Source organism: Petromyzon marinus, chromosome 8 (genome assembly GCF_048934315.1).
Source record: "Petromyzon marinus isolate PM22_M1 ecotype Great Lakes invasive population chromosome 8, UKy_Petmar_22M1.pri1.0, whole genome shotgun sequence".
NCBI lineage: Eukaryota > Metazoa > Chordata > Hyperoartia > Petromyzontiformes > Petromyzontidae > Petromyzon > Petromyzon marinus.
The window spans coordinates 12,444,707-12,463,407 of NC_133674.1; the positions used below are offsets into that span (position 1 = coordinate 12,444,707).

The following is an 18,701-nucleotide window of genomic DNA, read 5'->3' on the forward strand; positions in this document are numbered from 1 at the left end:
TATACATTTTCATTACAAGTGCTGGCAATTGTCGGTGCCCAAAGGCAGGCAACATTGTGTATGCAGTGTTGTCCTACAACACATTATTGTACCTGCACTCTAGAGTCAACACTGCACTGCCATGGGATGTACACAATTTAAATGGCCACTCTAGGTAACTGGTGAATTGCTTAAATCAGATGGACTGTCAATCTGATTACAATTGCAGGGATGCACTTTTCAACCACCTTCATTGACCACACCTGACAGGGGTAATTTCTAATTTAGTGACAGACCACAGTGGTGCAACTCTGGAACAATGGCATACGAATTAAAAAAACGGTTGTTTTTTATGACCTTCAGTGTATTGGTAAAATTTATTTTTTCAGGTTAATAATGAATTGACAAGACTTCTCATATGTCCCAAGCATCATAGGCAAACATACAATATTATACTATAATGTGCAACATACATAATTCACGTAAATGCTACTTCAGTGATATACATTTATGTATTATTATTGTCAAAGTGACAATGGGGATGGGGCTAATTTATACTGAGTCAGTAAAGTGGTACTTATTAATCCACCTGGAATAGATAGATTAAATAAATTAATGCCCAGGATTTAATGACACAAACTTCTGATTGTCTCTTATGTGCTCTAACCATAGCACCACAGTGGTGAGATGTTAACTACCTTGCCTGATATACAGGAGGTCGTGGGTTCGATTCCGACCCTGACGCTTGTATATTTTTCATTTGCATGTTCTCCCCGTGATCCCGTAAATTTTTCTCCGGGTCCTCCAGTTTTCGCTTCACATTTAGAAACATGCGTTTAGAAACATGCGTTTAGAGTATTTAGCTGCTATACATTTCCATATGACAAGCCACTTTCTTGAGTTATCATTTGTGGCCAGGTTGCTTCTGAAAATGAGCTATAGAGCTAACTGGGCCTTAACTGGTATAACAAAAAATAGTTTTAAAAAGTTTAGCGCCATTCGACTGGATAGTACAGAAGTGCCCATGAGCATACCACTAAATGAAATGGCAATAAATGCTAAGTATACTAAAATAACTGTTTTAGCTGAGAAAACGTTTAGATGACTTCACATTTGCAGATTATATTATTTGGGTCTTTCGGTAAAGTCACGTAGGTAGGTTCAAATTAAAAAATAACCAAAAACTACAACGTTTCTATCGCAACACAAGCATTCGTCATCCTGATGACGGACGCTTGTGTCATCCTGGGTCATAGCCCAAATGTCAGCAGCCAATGCTAATGCAAGTACATACAATTTGTGATCTGATCCCATCTGTGAAGGATGTGATCCCTGACATGCAATACCCCGACGTCTACAAACTAATCTGTATCTACGGTAGTAGTTACATTGGGGAAACTAAGCGACATGTCTTGGACCGTGTTAGTGAACATAAGGCAAATCTGAAACAGGATAGGACCAATACCTCGGCCGTGGCTGATCATTGTTTTAATGCGGTGGGCTCACACGAAATTGATTTCTCTAAGACGAAGGTACTTTGCAAGCCCACTGGCTATAATCAAAGATTGGTTCATGAAGCCATCCATATATAGATACAGACGCAATTTCAACCGAGAAGATGGGTACAAACTTAGCAATCACTGGAAGGACGTTATCAACCAGTTTCAGTCATAACTGGCTACGATGTTCCCATCCTCCCGCCTTCCAATGCTAGTTGTGCTTTACGTCCATTTCAAACTTGCGCTTTCACAGGATTCACACCAACACAGCCTCTTCGTGCGCCGACCCCTCAGTTGCAGCTCTGTGATCTGCCATTCACATGATAATCTCCCATTATCATGCTAATTTTCACCTGGCAGCCCTTTGATTATGGAAAACCAACCACCGTCGGGTTGGCTGCCTACCACTTGCATTAATATCGGCTGCTGGCATTTGGGCTATGCCCCATTTCAAACCCTTATAAATAGTTTGCCTTTGGAAGCTAACCCCCTTTTTCCCGAAGACGACTGCTTGTGTTGCGATTGAAACGTCATAGTTTTTGTTTGATTTTCTTTGAACCTATCTACGTGACTTTACCAAAAGACCTAAAGAATGTCTTAATAAATTAGTTAAGGCATAAAATATAATATTATAAATCGTTATGGCTTTCGATTAATTTTTGGGAAGTCTCATAACACGTTTCCCAAGCAATGACAATTTCAAGTAAATTACTAAGTGGAGATAAAACATTGAGGTTAAATTGTTTGCACTTTTTCAACCTGCTGCCACCAATCATCACCATTTTAAAATACCCTACTTCTGTCCATGCCATCTCCCATGACCCCACAACTTCTTTGCACGTGCATTGCTTTCTCTGATCTGCATAACGTATGCTGTTGCTCACTGCTGGTGGAATGAAGCTCTCAATGAGGATTTCACAACCTTGGATCTGTATAAGCTGGATAGACATTATAGTTGGCTTCTGAAATGCAAAATAACTTATTTGGATCAACATTAATCAGCACAAGTGGGTCTTGTGATTGTTTTATTTATAGTCATCCTGTTATATTTAATATATATTATTTTATAAATCCAATAGTTTTTCATGTTCTCTCCCATAAGAATGTTAAATTAATTTGCATTCAGTCCAAAATTACTCTAACAAGCCAAGGTCTCGTTCCCGCAAATAGGTGTTAATTTGTCATTATAAAAGTCTATTTGCAACAATTCTGTTTCCAACATAATAACATGCACTTTTAAATAGGATCAAGAGGCCACAAATCCCTTGTCTGAACATAGCTTGTTTTATCTAATTTACTGCCATCAAAAACATATCTGTTGGCCAAGGTGCTGATAATGTGCTTCACTATGATGTTGGATAAATTTCTGTAGTTGGGCATGCCATTGATATTGAAAGTGTATGTAGAACTTCTTTTGCACCATACATAGTCAATCGTGATAATCGGAGGGGAAGAATTATCTTACCTATAAACGCCATTCTTTGTCTGTCTGTCTGCCTGGGCATGCGCGCTTGCGAGGGATTTGGGTCTCAAACGGTGGGGTTTACGTAAAAAAAAAACAAATTAGCCAGCTACCACGCCGCCGTAAGCCCTGCAGTGGGAAATCTCTATTTCCTTTTCCCGTCTGTCACCTTGAAATTAGCTTAATTAGCTTTTTTTTAGCGATTTCTCTATATTTATTTATTGTCACTATTACTTATTTCCCTTCACCGCTCGGGGCGGGACAACGCAGATAGCTGCGCATGCGCACAACGCTCATCACGGTTAACCCCTAGCAACCAACACGCGTCATCGCCGGAGGTGTGCGGCCTTTTTTTATTCGCCTGCACACTTTACAAGGTAAGTCGCACGAGTATTATACGCATTTATAACATTACAGCATTGCTGACAGGGGTTGCCCCTAGCAATGCACATACGATCGGCACACATTTTCACTCGCGTTAAGCATGCAACTAAAACACACAAAACGCCGAGGTTATTTCTTCACAGTGTCATGTCATCTTCTCCCCACCCCAATGCGTCCTGTTACTACTTATAGAGCCCTAGATAGTTATCGTGCTTAGATAGTATTGTAGTGCGGCCGGGGGGGGGGGCTGCCCAGCCTGCCCAGCCTGCCAAGGTGACACCTCGGCCGGCTGCGCACTCTAGGCAAGGACGGAGGCTTTGCACGGGACTAGGCCTCACCACGACGATGTAAGTTCCATTTTCCTTGATAGAAACCCAGTTTTTTTTTAATAATCACCTTGCTAATATTACATTAACTATGTTTGTGTGCAGGCTACTATTTTTGTTTGCCTGCTCACAACTAATCTTTTAACAATCACTTTGTCATTATTCTATTTATTACTTGTCAACTCACCTTTATAGAAAACAGTTTTCTATAACCACCTTGATAATATTACATTAATACTGTTCGTGTGAAAACAAATAATATTTCTCTTCCTTGCTTCTTTCACTAAACTCACGTATATATAATCCTGTTATTTTAATAATCTCCTTCAAAATATAAAAACATAGCTTTTTTTTGTGCTCATAACTAATATTCTTTCAATACCTTGGTCATTAATAATATTCTTATTGTTTCAACTAACGTTGACAGAAACCTGCATTTTAAAGAATCGCCTTGCAAATATTAAATTCATAATGTTCGTGTGCTGACAACTAACATTTCAAAATTTACTTGGTCAATATTAATATATTTTTAATTGTGTCTTAGGCCTTGTGCGCGTGTGAGTCCATGTGCGTGTCTGCCACCATGTGTGTGTCTACGTCCGTGTGTGTGTGTATCAGTCGATGTGTGTGCGACTCTATGCGTGTGTGCATGAGTTGATATCTGTGTGTGTCAGTCACTGTGTGTGTGTTAGTCAATGTGTGTGCGTGGTGTGTGTGTGTACACAACTCATATTTAACAATTAGGTTACTTCAATTTTTAATAATTGTGTGTCTGCGTCGATATGTGTGTGTGAGTCGAAGTGTGTGTGTGTGTGTGAGAGTCCATATGTTGTGCGTTAGTCGATGTGTGTGTGTGTCAGTCGATGTGTGTGTTAGTCAATTTGTGTGTAGTTCCATGTGACCGTCTTAGTCCATTTCTTTGTGTGTACGTGCATGTGTGTGTGAGTCGATGTGTCTGTGTGTGTCAGTCGATGTGTGTGTGCGTGAGTCGATGTGTGTCTGAGAGTCTTATGTGTGTGAGGGTCCATGTGTGTGTGAGAGTCGATGTGTGTGTGGCTCCATGTGAGTGTGTAAGTCCATTTCTTTGTGTGTGTGTAGGTGTATGTATGTGTGTGTGTTAGTCCATGTGTAACTCCATGTGTGTGTATCTAAAGTCGATGTCTGTGTGTGTGAGTCCATATGTGTGTGTATGTAAGTCGATGTCTTTGTGTGTGTGTGGGTCAGTGTCTGTAAGTGTGTGTAGGTCGATGTGTATGTCTGTCTTTTCGCCCGGGCAATGCCGGGTACTTCCCGCTAGTACTACCATGAAGCTCTTTGTCAATCTGCAGCTGCTGGACATCTGTGAAAAAGGGGTTTATAGCTCATCGGATTCCTCCAGTATAAATATCCTGATTCTGAGCTGCTTTGTTGGTCATGGGCGTTTTCTCTGAATGCTTCACCATGCTGGTCAGTGAGGATTTTTTTAAGAAGTAGGGCACCCAGGACCGGTTTAGATATCACTCACCACTGATGTTAGCCATGGATTGGATCAAAGGAAGGTAGATGGGTTCTTAGAAGAGTGCGCTAAACACTGTGCTACGGCTCCACCCCAAAACAGACTATAATTGTGCAAATCATGCTGATCAATGCAATATTACTAGTTATGTATATGTATGATTTGTCAAAAACCCGATGCCACGTAATATGTTTTTATGTTAAAAGTAAGCTATGATGTTGTCTAGCTCATAACATGTAAACATATCCGATCAATAAGCATGATGAAAAGGACGATGGCGAATTTTATTACCATCGCTATGTCTACGAGTTGAAATAAAATTAGCAAGTGCATTAATGCTTCACAGCATACCTGTGTACATGTTGGGTGCGACTAGCTCTTGTAACTTTACTTGGAAGGCTCGTGTTTCCTGTATGTATTTTTCCAGATATATATTTTTTATTTTGTTTCATGTCCAGAAGTACTTGTGTAAACAACTAAATCCATTTATGAAATCCAAATGCGTTACAACTTAAACTATTGTTACCAGGTCTGCAGGTGGCACCGTAAGGACTGCCATTGCAGGTTTTACAGGATTCAGTGTAAATCTAAATGGCAATTGATGATGAGACACCGACTCACTGCAGCTCCTACACCATCACTGGACTCCTGACAATCACTGACCTACTACTATTCCATATTCACTGCTCTACAAAGCGAGAGAATGTCATTGTCTAAGCACTGGAATGAGGTCACTCAACCCGCTCTGCTCTAGCAGCCCATAAATCGTGTGGCTCTTCATGCAATATAATACAATTTCAACTTACACAGCATCTAAATGCTGCAAAAACTCAAGACGCGTAACAGCACAATGCTTGAAACTAAAATGCAGTCGTCGTAAAATCAACAGCATAATTAGGAAAATTAAACGAAGGGATGCCAGTGCAAGCAGTGAAGACTCAATTGAATGTGGGGGTAGATGTACAAGTCTCCAGACCAGACTGAAACCCAGTCAACATTGCGAAGGTCACGTGGCAAGAATTTCCAGCTCGCAAGAGCCACAACAGGAAAAAAAAAGAGCGACCTCCCATGGAGTTGGTGTTAACCATGTGTGCTGAACTCCTCTTCATGCCCATTCCTTATTTGCACACACTGGAAAACGACACAATTAATTACCTGAAACCTGCAAAACAGAGCTACTTTTTAAATAGTACAAACCTGAAAAAATTGCCTTGGCTTTCCACATTGTAACCAGCAGAATTATCATTGTGTGTTGTTTTTAAGTTAAAAAGGCTGACACGGACGATGAAATAAGAGTTGCACTTGAATGAGAACCAAGTTTTAGGTAACACTTGGGCTTAGGCGGGGCCACGCCGTTACAAGGAATGATGGCCACTGGCAGCCAAGGGAGGGAGCGTGCCCTTGGGGACGTTTACCATGGAGGTGGAGCGATAAGATTAACTCTGTGCAGGTCTTGAGTGGATTACTACATCGTGGGACCATGAGGGATCATAGCGGCTTGACGGTGGGGGGGGTTCTAGCAGACCATGGAGGAAAATGATGATACTGACATACTCTTGTCTCCCGATCAAAAATAACGTATCAAAACTCTAGTAAAAGAACCATAAAAAATATTACACAGTATAAGTTTGTCTTGTCTGTATGCGGCTACATTGTTTAAGATATCAGAATGTCCATCAGGACATTTAGGTCCTCAATACTTACATCTGACTCCCTAGTAATGTATTAATCAGCATATTCTTGTTTTTTTATTTTATTGTTTCCCGTCTACGTGGCTTTACCGAAAGAACCAAGAATATGAATCCCTGCAGTCACTAAAGCTTTAAATATCAGCAGTTCATTAAACTGCCTTTGCTGTAGTGAATGTAATAGATTAGACGTTTCCATATACATAGTGATTGAACAGTAAATGTCTGCATTGTGGATCTGTGATATTCCTCTCACTCTGCATTTATGCATCAAAAGTCCATCAAGATATTGTGGACAGAATAGACATTCAAAAGAGTTTTATTTTTGTTCGATCGCGCAAATATAAATGTGTCGTTAAAATCGCCACCACCCGACACAGCCAATTGTAAAGGTTTGTCACGTAAATAAAACATTAATTCGTTACTAGTACAGCACACCTGTGTGTTGGAGAGTAAACCCACAATATTTACAATTCGAGTACGACGTTTCGCCAGTAATTACAACTGGCACATTTGTATGTACACGATATAACCCAAAAGAAACTCACTATTATGTATAATATTGGTTTGAAAAGAATCGACATTTTTAGGCAATGCTGTTCTCGTTCATTGAAATTATTTGTGCATGGGTCTGATATAATAATCTGATAAAACAAGCAGTGAGTGAAAAAAAATAGTTATACAACACACTGTAATATACTACTGCCCTTCATATTCATAAGAAGCACTCATTAGGGCTGCTCATTTAACAAACTGCCAATAAACATATGGTTCATTTAATAAAACTCTGTATTAATGATGCTGTCTGGACAAGCAAGACAACTTTTTAGTTCGGGCCAATGGCCACCATTACTACTACTACTACGCTATAGCCCGGGAAAACAAATTGCTTTGGTATTTTCTTTGCTCGAGGGAATTTAACAAATGTTCAATGCTTCACTTTAAGACTCTCCATCAGATTACAAGTCAGCCAAAAAGTTCAACATGGCCTTTCAATCTCCTCTGAGAAGGGCCTATTGTCATGGGCCCAAATGTGGATTAAGCAAAGCCAATGTATATATTAATAAAGATTTGTCTTCATGGAGTATTACATTCTGAAATTTGTTAAAAGCACTATATAAACCTTTCACCTGAAAGCCATCAGATTTTCGACAAAAGGCACGTTTTACAATTGCCTAATCCAAATGTTCTGTGCGGCTATATTCAACACATTACAATTCATGGTGGCAAATAAAGACACTAAGCAGACAGGACAGGAGATTAATTTAAACCCAGAAAAGGCCAGTCTTTAACTAATGCTAATTAATGTTACTGAGCAGTTGAATATAAAAAAAAATATATTTGAAAAGATTTTGGTCATCAGTGTTATTCCATGTTGAAAATAAATGTCATGCCCTTATACCAATGTATTACTCTTGTGGCAATACCAGATATAACCCCACGCAGTCATGCAGCTTTTGATGTCATGAGAATGCACAAATCAGCATCCCTAATTAGTTTCCCACGTTGAAAGCCGCACTGGACAATAGAGCTTATAATGTTTCTCCAGCTGTCATGCAACTGCAGCCATCATATATTTCATTGAAATCCTGATTAAATTGTACAGTGCTCTTTCAGATGGAGGCAACCTCATGCCAGGAATTGAGAATGATACACAATGCATCATCTCGTTTTGTATCATACTAAAACGAAGCAACATTGAGGATTGCTAACCCGTAACATTAAAGTGGAATATTTACTTCCAGTAACAAAAATGTAGGTAACAATGTCGTATAGTTTTGCCTAATTTGACTCATGGTTAATACACTTAAATATGTATTAAATCAATGCAAAACTGTGCACTGAGAAAACAATGTGCAGTTTTGCGATGCCCTGTAATGTTAACGTGTGCTATGAAATACTTAATCAGCCTCAGCCCAGCATTTTAAGAAGACAACTTGGGTGGAGCAGAATACAGAACAGTGTGTACTAAAAATGTGGATTTTTCCACACCATTATCTTTAAAAAGGCAGAAGGGTTTCTTTAATAATCCCTTCTGTCATGTAACCGTTCTTGCCCAAAAATGCGTTATTTATTTATATATCACATTTATATAAGAAAAATTGAAATGTCACAATTATGTCTATGTTATTTAATGACAGTGTTGCTAACAGTACTATTAATTTTAAGTTTGAATCCGTTTGCCTTGTTCTCGCTATAATTTCCACGTGAAAAACAACCACACAAATAATGGTGAGAAATAATGGGGAATGTACAAAACAAATTAACATCGTACAAGCATCAAGTGGCACCGTGCACAATGCTCGTTTCAGTAAATCACTTGAAAAGACCAATTCAGGCAAGATTGTGCAATTGTTCTAAGGTTTCGCTATGTTGTTGCTACCCTATGTTTTTTTTCTGTTACACTATGTACCACAATTTTTGTTCCTGGGTAGAAGGTGTTATTTCGTAATTGCTTATGCTTTAAAAGTATAGAAATGGCTATTATTCCCCACAAACTTTGCTTTTGTGTCCAGGACAGTCATATTTTGAAATTTACCTATTTTCAATGAGAAAATGGGCGAATTTGTGTATTTTCATTCATAAAGTCAGAAAAAACAACATTAACCAAAATAAACATGTATTTATACTAAAGTAATAAAAAAAATACTACAAAAGATTTAGAAGTGACTAGTTTTTAGAGATTGACGACTTTCCTCTAAATCACTTTCACAAATCAGCCCCCAAATGTAGTCTCCCATCAGGTTCTCGTTATACTGTCCTTGGTAGAGGTATTCAAAGTCCAGTATATACTGGTGGAAGCGCTCGCCTTGCTCCTCCGAGTACGCTCCCATGTTCTCCTTGAATTTATCAAGATGAGCATCAAGGATATGGACTTTGAGGAACATCCTACAGCCCATTGTGCTGTAGTTCTTCACCAGAGTCTCAACCAGCTCCACATAGTTTTCGACCTTGTGATTGTCCAGGAAGCCACGAACCACTGCGACAAAGCTGTCCCAAACCGCTTTTTCCTTACTAGTGAGCTTCTTGGGGAATTCATTACACTCCAGGATGTTCTTTATCTGTGGTCCAACGAAGACACCGGCTTTGACCTTTGCCTCAGACAGCTTAGGGAAGAAGTCTTGAAGTTATTTGAAGGCTTCCGACTCCTTATCTACAGCTCTAACAAATTTATAATTAGACCCAATTCGATGTGCAGTGGTGGCATCAGGACCCTTTGGGGTCCACCAGTGGCTCCCACTTGACGTTGTTCCTCCCCACAGAGAACTCGGTCCACTGTGGCCAGTCCCGCCTGTGGTAGTGCGCCTTGGTGTCCCTGTTTTCCCAAAGGCAAAGATAGCAGGGAAACTTGGTGAAACCGCCTTGGAGACCCATCAGGAATGCCACCATTTTGAATTCTCCGATGACCTACCAGCCGTACTCATCATTCTTCAAGGCGTCCAGCAAGGCCTTGATGCTGTTGTAATCCACTTTAAAGTGCACCGAGTGAGCCAGGGAAAGAGACGGGTACTTGCTACCATTATGGAGCAGCCCGGCTTTGAGGCTCCTGGATGAATTGTCAATGAAAAGGCGCCACTTATTCTGGTTACAGGCGATTCCGATTGCCTCGAACAGACTGGTCACATTGTGGCAGAAGCAGAGCCCATCTTGACGGGTGAAGAAGCTGCAAAAAGGTTGGTGACGCTTCCTCTGATCTGCGACTTGCACACTATCATCCAACAAGTTCCACTGCTTGAGCCGAGACGTCAAAAGCTCGGCATTGGACTTGGTGAGACCAAGATCTCTGATCAAGTCGTTGAGGTCTTTTTGGTTGGGGCCGTATGGGTTTCTCTCCTCAGCTCCACCTATGAAATTATCATCTGGATCTACAAAGCTTTCCTCACTCTCTGACTTGCTGCTCTCTTCTAAAGACGGCTGCTCTCTCTCCGGAGGAGTAGGTACGGGGAGCTCATGGCAGTGTGGCACTGGGGCGATGGATGAAGGAAGGTCCGGATATGTAATAGCAGGTGCATTCTTGCCATTCTGACGTTTGGAAGGATCCACCATGCAGAAGTAGCAGTTACTTGAGTGGTCAGTGGGTTCCCGACACATTATTGGGATAGCAAACTTCATGGCTCTCTTTTCCCCTCTGTACCATCCTACAAAAATACATTTATTTCACCCATGACTAATGTGTAAGAGATTCTCTCAACATTTTTCATATTTTTTTAATAGAATTGAAAATTGTAAAACATTTAAAAATTAAAAAAACTTCTACAATTTTATAAATTTTAACAAATTTTATAATATCAAATTCCAAGCAACAATTGTCCACCTAACCTTCCAGAGTTTTTTTTGCATTGGTCGCAGGTGAAATGAGGTGCCCAGGGTTTGTCTTGATCCCCGACAAGCAAGCCGAAATATGCCTTGTCGGCCCCACACATCTTAGCAGATGCTTCCACAGAGTACTTGTCTTGATAAATTAGCCGCAGACATAGCAAAATGCATCTGCCGGATTCTTGCAGCCTCTTGATGGCATCTCAGAAAAATGCAGATATGTATCCACTTAGGCAACTGGAACTAAACTGAACTGGTGGGCTTAAGGCCCCTGTATTTATACTCCTATTTATTACTGGAAAGTTCTAGAATGTTCTAGGAGTTACTCCAAGTTTACTCAGCATGGAATCTATCTGGAATGTTCTGGAAAATAGGTGAATTTCAAAATATCACTGTCCTGGTCACAAAAGCAAAGTTTGTGGGGACTAAAATCAATTTTCTGTACTTTTGAGGCATAAGCAAATAACACTTACTACCCAGGAACAAATAAAAAATGGTTACACAGTGTTATTTTTCACAATACAGAGAAACGTCTCTTTTATGCGAGTTATACTTCATGAGGGTGTGTGACAACTTCGAGGTCATGTGGGCATCACCTAGCCACCCACATATAATATATTGTCCCAGGGTTTCTTACAAATAGCTTTTGACAATCCTCTCTGAAAACGAATGCATGGCGACCCAGAGAACACCATGTATTGCATGAAAGCACTGAAAGCTATGGAACCAAAGAATGAGCAGTTAATCACCTTGTCTGATATTCGTAACAAACATCAACTTGTCTGTCGAAGCCTAGACTGAAACTTGTTGCTGCCTAGTCAAATGTTTTTTTGTAGGCAATGCTCTGGCATGCAATTATTATTTTGGCTCGTTGCTTTCTCAAAGTGAGCGTGAATGTCACAATGTGTCTGCTTCACAGTAAACAATGGAGAAGCTGGGCGAAATAATCTGCGCTATTTATGATGCATGGGTGTCGTTCAATCTAACTACATACATGCACTGCAGGCTAATGAAAGTCCTATGATATAAAACGTATTGCATATTTGACATTCAGATGAGAAAAGTCATGCAGTGATTGCTTGTTACATACACAGGGATCAAATATGATATTAACCTGCATTGAACCCTAATTAGTCAAATGGGTCACCTTTTTTTTTCCTGTAGTATCAAAAATGACCAATTTCCAGGTTTATCGTGAATTGAATATATAACTGAAGTATTTAATGAACTGTAGCTACATCTGAAATGCATAGTTTGAAAAAGTAAATAATTTATGTTCAATTATAACAAGCATTGATGTAAAGGTTTTTTTGTTTAATAATTTAGTCCACAATAATTTGAGGCTGGTGGAGCGGTGGCACAGTGGTTATGTCACTGCACTATGAACCTGGTGACCCGAATTGGATTCCTGGCCATGACAAGTGCTGTCTTAAATGGTATCCTGGCCCTCCCCTTCAGCATCCTGCACGGACCAGCATAGTGAAGTATGGTTAAACATCCCCAGACTAACACGGCATGGGGCGGAGAGGCTCCATGCAGTTGGATTGGTAAAGGGCTTTAAATTATTTTCCTAGGAGAATCATTTTAAGTGACTGAATTTATAAGTATACTAATATTTCAAATGGAAAAATGTATATTCTTAGCTCTTTCGGTAAAGTCACGTTGAAGGGAAACAATAAAATAATAAAATATATATCAAACAATATTTTATTGTTTCCCTTCAACGTGACTTTACCGAAAGAGCTAAGAATATGAATTACTGCAGTCACGAAAGCTTTAAATGGAAAAATGTAGGCTATTTTTTTACAATGATAACCATTACTCATTAAGCAACAGCATATGCTTCATTCGAAGGGCACATATTCAATATTGATAATGCACACATGTCTGAAACACATGTTAACATAAAACTTAATAACTTAAATTGTCGAACATATAAATAGGCTTCAATTCTCAAGAATTGAAAAAAGGAATGAAATATATATTCTTTTGCGGTGGTATGTTGAGGGTTGGCATGGTTATCAGAAATCATGTGAAATCCAGCCACGCTTCCAGCCCCCCGTCTAGTGGGGCAAACGGCCACATTGCGTGTCAGTGGTTGTAATCAGCTCATCAGAACGGACAGCGAAAGGAGGACAAAACCAACCCATATTGTTCTCACAGAGATGACTGCCCGTATATGGTGCAGATTATCGAGAAAATGTATCACTAGTGCAAAAAAAGGATACCTTGTTCCAAGACTTGCATGGTAATGTGGTGATAAATTGTGTAGTTTTAAATGGGCTACGCAAGCCTCATATTGTATCAAATATATGAAGGGATTCTGATTTTCCGTGATTAATGCCATTTTCCTTTTTTTACTGTTTGTGGATGTGAAAAAGACCTGAGAGGGTTTTGATGTTTTCGCTTTTGCATAATAGAATGAGTCACTTGTTAGTTTAAGCTTTGTATCTTTATTTACTGTAAATCCAGCTTAAAAGGAAATTATGAAAAATGTTTTACAAACTTACCATTTTCTGAATAAAGCTATGTTCTCTTCCACCATCAGTATCAATCTTGATCCATCCACCGTTGGAAAAACACTTGCCCGAATGGTGCTGACATCTCTCACGGCTTCGCAATACAATTATATCCATCTCGCTCCTGCCAATACACACTGCTTTCACAGATCCATACCCTATCGTCGTCATCCTCTTGGGTGAGTTCCATCCTTGGCTGCCATTCTGTCACCAGTCTCGAACGTCAATTTCTGCTGAAGCCAATTAATTTGAGTAACTTGTTGTTGGGGGTATTTGTTATCGATATTGAATAAACTAAATTATCTGTGTATATCGAGTTGTTTTATTGAGGTAAATATGTTAAAGCTGTATAAATGTATCACCAAAAAACGATATTTTGAATAATGTACGCACACGAAGGCTGTCCTATGCAGTCGCTCATTCTCACATAAAAATGCGGACTGTCCGCCACTGCCTCAAGATCGACAATGGAGATTAACATTGTCCACCACTCGCCTATCCTCGGTATACCATGACCGTTCCTCTTGATGGACAAAAAGGCACACTAACAGATTCACACGTTTTTTTGCTTTCCCATCAACATCGTCTGGGTGCTACATGACATGTATTTTTTGTCAACTTAAACATATGCTATGTGCATATTGATGCCATAATTGATATCTCCTGGTTATGGTTTCACAATATTTCTATTTAATTTTGTTAAAAACACATAAATGCCTTGCGACTGATTAGCTTGCAGCTTTGAAATATATGACCAAAGAGTTAATTCGATTTTACATTTTATAAGCTCTACATTACTATAATTCAAGGGGGGGGGGGGGGGTCACAAGCACTACAGAATAATGAATTATACATCATCTTCAATATAAGAAGCAGTAAAAATCATGAACCAGCAGCTTTATGGCGCTGCATATATGTCGAGGGTTTAAAACAATAACCCTGAATACTGTGCAAATAATTGATTCATGTTTTGAGTATTAATTGCCATCAACTAAGAAGCATTAATGTGGCAAGCTATACAGCGCAGTAAAACAGCTCCCTTCACTCCCTTCAGCAAACTACATGTGGCACACCACGAAGATTTTGCAATTCTCACTTGAAACTGAGCTACAGAGGTTTTTAAAAGACCCATTCCAGTCTTTTAGCCCATAGCAGCAAAAAAAATCAGTTTTAGATTAAAATGTCATAAAACCATGCACATGATAACCCAACTAAATTTTTTATGAAACATGCAGCATGTGTCCAAGCAATTATGGGTTGAGTTGTTTTTATAGAGCTTAATAAAAGTCTCATGTATTACTCTATACTGTGGGCATGAAAAAAAACACATTTGATCCGTGTTATTAGACGCCTGAAAATAGGGCATACGGCCGTAGAATATACATTGTGTTTTGATAATTGCACTTTAAGCATAATGTAATGATCACGAGACAAAATGTAATGTTTTACATGCAATAAATGGGGGTCAATAAGTGGTGACTAATTTGGCCGAATAAGATGTGCCCAATACATGCACCTTTGTTAAAAAAAATCTAGAATCCAAGTTTAGATTTTTTATGCACACAGCCAACCATATGTAGATATGAATTAAACTTCAAAAAATTGACAATATTTAAATTTACTTCACCTTCAATGATCCTAAGGTGGAAACTCAGATTGTGAAATCTAAAGTTTACCCATCAGTATAAAATCAATGTAGGATTGTTGTAGTTTTGTGGGGAAGTCTGTGCCTCAGTACGCTAGACAGTCGAAGTTCCCCGCTGCGATTTCACAATTACATCTTTCATTTCATATTCATGAGTATAAAAAAATAACAGCACGCCAAGGTGAACATCTTGTTGGTGTTCGCTTGAGGAGATTTCTATTTCCAAACTCTTGTTATATGCATACCAAAATTTCTACATTATTCCAACATATTAGATTGGCGTATCCAATACAAAATTGTATATTACATAAATACTAATAAATTTAGTTAAATGTTTGATTTGCTGACCATAATTCTTGTCAGCATGTGCTATTTAAATATAGATTTAATTGTCTACTTATATGTTTCATCGTCAATTGTAAAGGAAATTGGATTGCAAGCTTTGTGCATCAGCTTGTGCCAATATTTCATTTTTAGAGCCAGACAATGTCGATGGGGTTTTCATTCATGTGCGCTTGGCACGCAACAAGCGTGCAAAATAACAGTCTTCGAAAATCATCACCGGCACTTGCGCACACAATAGACTCGTTTTTGGTATGTGAATGGGGGTGGGGTGGAGGAAGGAAGGCGAGGAGAGGGGATCAAGGGCTGGGTAGGGGGCAACAGGGATGTGAATGGTGGGGGGCAGTGGTTGAAAGACTTAAGATTATAAATCTTGAAATGGAAAATGACAGCAGACTGTTCATCTAAAAATAACCAACCTCTAGTAAAGCGAAGGTGGCAACGCAAAGAAAACGTGTTTTAAACTACCGCACACGCTGTTGTTTGTCTAATACATAGGAGAAACATGACAAGTGAAACAGGTGCCACAGCATATGCACAGAATGCAATGCAACCATTAAAATATGTTACTAATTTACACACAGCACTTCATTCGTAAATACTTCCTGCCAGACAGCAGCAGACAATACAATAAATGATCTTCTATTACATAATTTTTACAGCCATATCAGCAAAGCTTCATATCCACAAAGGAAATTAATGGAATGAAAAGCTCTGCTGTGATAAACAGTTTTGTTTGTCCTCCAATGGGATTGCATATACGCTCAAGACGGCATACTTAAAGTCTTAAAAGGCACTGCGCGCTGGGAGCGAGATTAATTATTTGCAGATTTAATGCCCACTCTAAAAAAATCCATTTCAGCTCAAGATCTACATAGTTGATACATTTTCCCATCAGTAACATAGGATAGAGAGAGAGAGAGCGCTCTCATTGTAACTTGAAGTCCTTCATTTCTTAATCTGCTGTATCGTAACGCAGCTGCTATGAGCCCACGGATGAGTAAACTCGCATCGCAGGTCAACAACTCAACACAGCAGAGGCAGCGCACAATACGCTTTCGTAAACACAAAGAGGAAAATTAAGCCGGACAGCAGCCTGCCAAGTGCGGTCATATATGGGTGGAAATAGTCATGCAAATGACGTATTGACTCGTATTTACCGCGATGTGGTGGTGTGGGGGGTGGTGTGTGTGCAGGAAAGAAACACATAAGGCAGGCGGTGCGCGATTGTGCAAAGTGCGTCCTCAAGAGCGCGTGTGTAAGTGATGCTAAACACATCTTGAAACATCGGGTAGGCAAGTCGTATATCAACCCCGGCTGCAGGTGATGCTCCGGGTTTACAGATGCTACGCTCGAAATGTAATCGGTTAAAGGCTCATAGCTCACGAGGGGAACGATACCTTTTATGGCCAAATGCTTGACGACACGGGCTTAATTATCGCTGTGTTTTAAACAAATCGCATGGTCTCATACGAAACGATTAAAGGCAGTCAAACACTTTAGTGTGTGTTCGGTTAAAACAAGTATCGCCGTTATTTTAGAAACCTGAATGTATTGCTCTTACGTACCATGATTTAGATGATACATTTGATATAAATGCACCATATGCATGAATGGAATTCATGCAATGAGAGCCTGAACTGATAAAAACGTGATTAAGTAATTAAACACATTGCAAATATGCATCATTCATGATACGTCAAGCAGAGACACGTAACATCACGACAACATGTTGTCCTTTTCAATACGCGTCAACCGAATAGGCTAATCACACTTTATGGATCACTTCACCTTAGACATAACAATGCACTAAGTATCTGTCATGATATTAAATCAGATGCGTCCGGTTAAAACAAGCCACACTTCTGGCACGAAAATCAACTGAAGCAAAATATCCCGTGTATTTTTCTCGAACATTAAATAGCTGTGCTTTGTGAATTAACAACGCAATCAAACACATGTATTATGCAGGATGATGCCACTTAAAAGCCAAACAAATCTTGCTATATTTGTTATGGTTATAAGGTATACATTACAAAACAAATATTACATGTACGCCAGAGTGGAGAGATCATAAATGTGCAAAAAAACAAAAAGTGTCAGTCGTATTCCATGTAACAAACAAAAAAATTAAAACATCCTTAAACCATGTAGAAAAAAACCGATGCAAATTGCAACACGCATTAAAAAAAAAGTATAGCCATCACAGTACCTTGTCCATTAGCAAAACCTGCTGCGAGGGTCGAGAACACACAGAGTAAGTTGAGCATCATTGTCCTCTGTTCAGTATAGTCCAACCCACCGCGGGCTCCTGGTCCCTGCACCGTGAACAGCGCTCGCGATAACAACGGTCAAGCAAGGGACAGAACACGCACGCCTCGCAGCATTACGGATCCTAACCGAGTTATAACCGCCACCAAACTGCGGAGGCGCACACGCACACGCTAGGGACGCCCCCCTCCCTCCTCCTCCTCTCTCCCACGACGTTGCCGCGGCGAACGAACTGAACCACCGAGCGCAGATTTCGAGGAGGAATAAACACGCGGGGGCGGATGGGGAGGGCGGAACGGAGGGGTGGGAACCATCGCGGGCAAAAATAGGGTGGGGGGGGGGGAGGATCGGCCTGATTCAGCTACAGCCAATGGTGGGAAGGCGAGCGGGCAAGCCAATGGCAGCCCCTTTGCATTATTAGTTTATTGCAAGACGACGAGATTGATAAAGCGTCCGTGGCCCGGGCACAAAGCCAAGCAGCTGATGTTGAGCGAGCGGAGGAGGAGGAGGAGGGACCCGGGGTTTTGGAGCAAGCCGATAGAGTGGGGGAGAAAGGTGTCTTGGCAGTGTTATGAACTGCAAGGTGGAATAAGGGGCACGGGGAGCATGCACTCTCAGAAGAAGAGGGAAAAAAAAACACAGTTTCGTGGCTCATATGCACATTTCCACGTGAATGAATACGAGTTTCACACATCTTGATAAGCAGTATTTTGTCCAGACAACAAGCTCCCAATCCGCGCTTACTCGGTGGTGTTGTGCTGAGCATTGTGCATT

The 18,701-nt window shown here is 40.1% G+C and overlaps 1 protein-coding gene across 4 annotated transcripts in view; it reads right to left on the reverse strand.

Moving 5' to 3' along the window:
• The window catches only part of LOC116940229 (netrin receptor UNC5C), a 119,499-nt gene extending 101,300 nt beyond the window's left edge, over positions 1-18,199 (reverse strand). For 3 of the 4 annotated variants that reach the window (XM_032949720.2, XM_032949719.2, XM_032949718.2), the window contains exon 1: positions 17,869-18,198. In XM_032949720.2, the coding sequence (XP_032805611.2) occupies positions 17,869-17,929 (61 nt within the window). In that variant the 5' untranslated portion in view covers positions 17,930-18,198. Of the gene's footprint in view, positions 1-17,868 lie in introns of all 4 variants that reach the window. The other variant, XM_032949721.2, reaches the window with a different exon arrangement.
• Between the last annotated feature and the right edge of the window lie 502 nt (positions 18,200-18,701).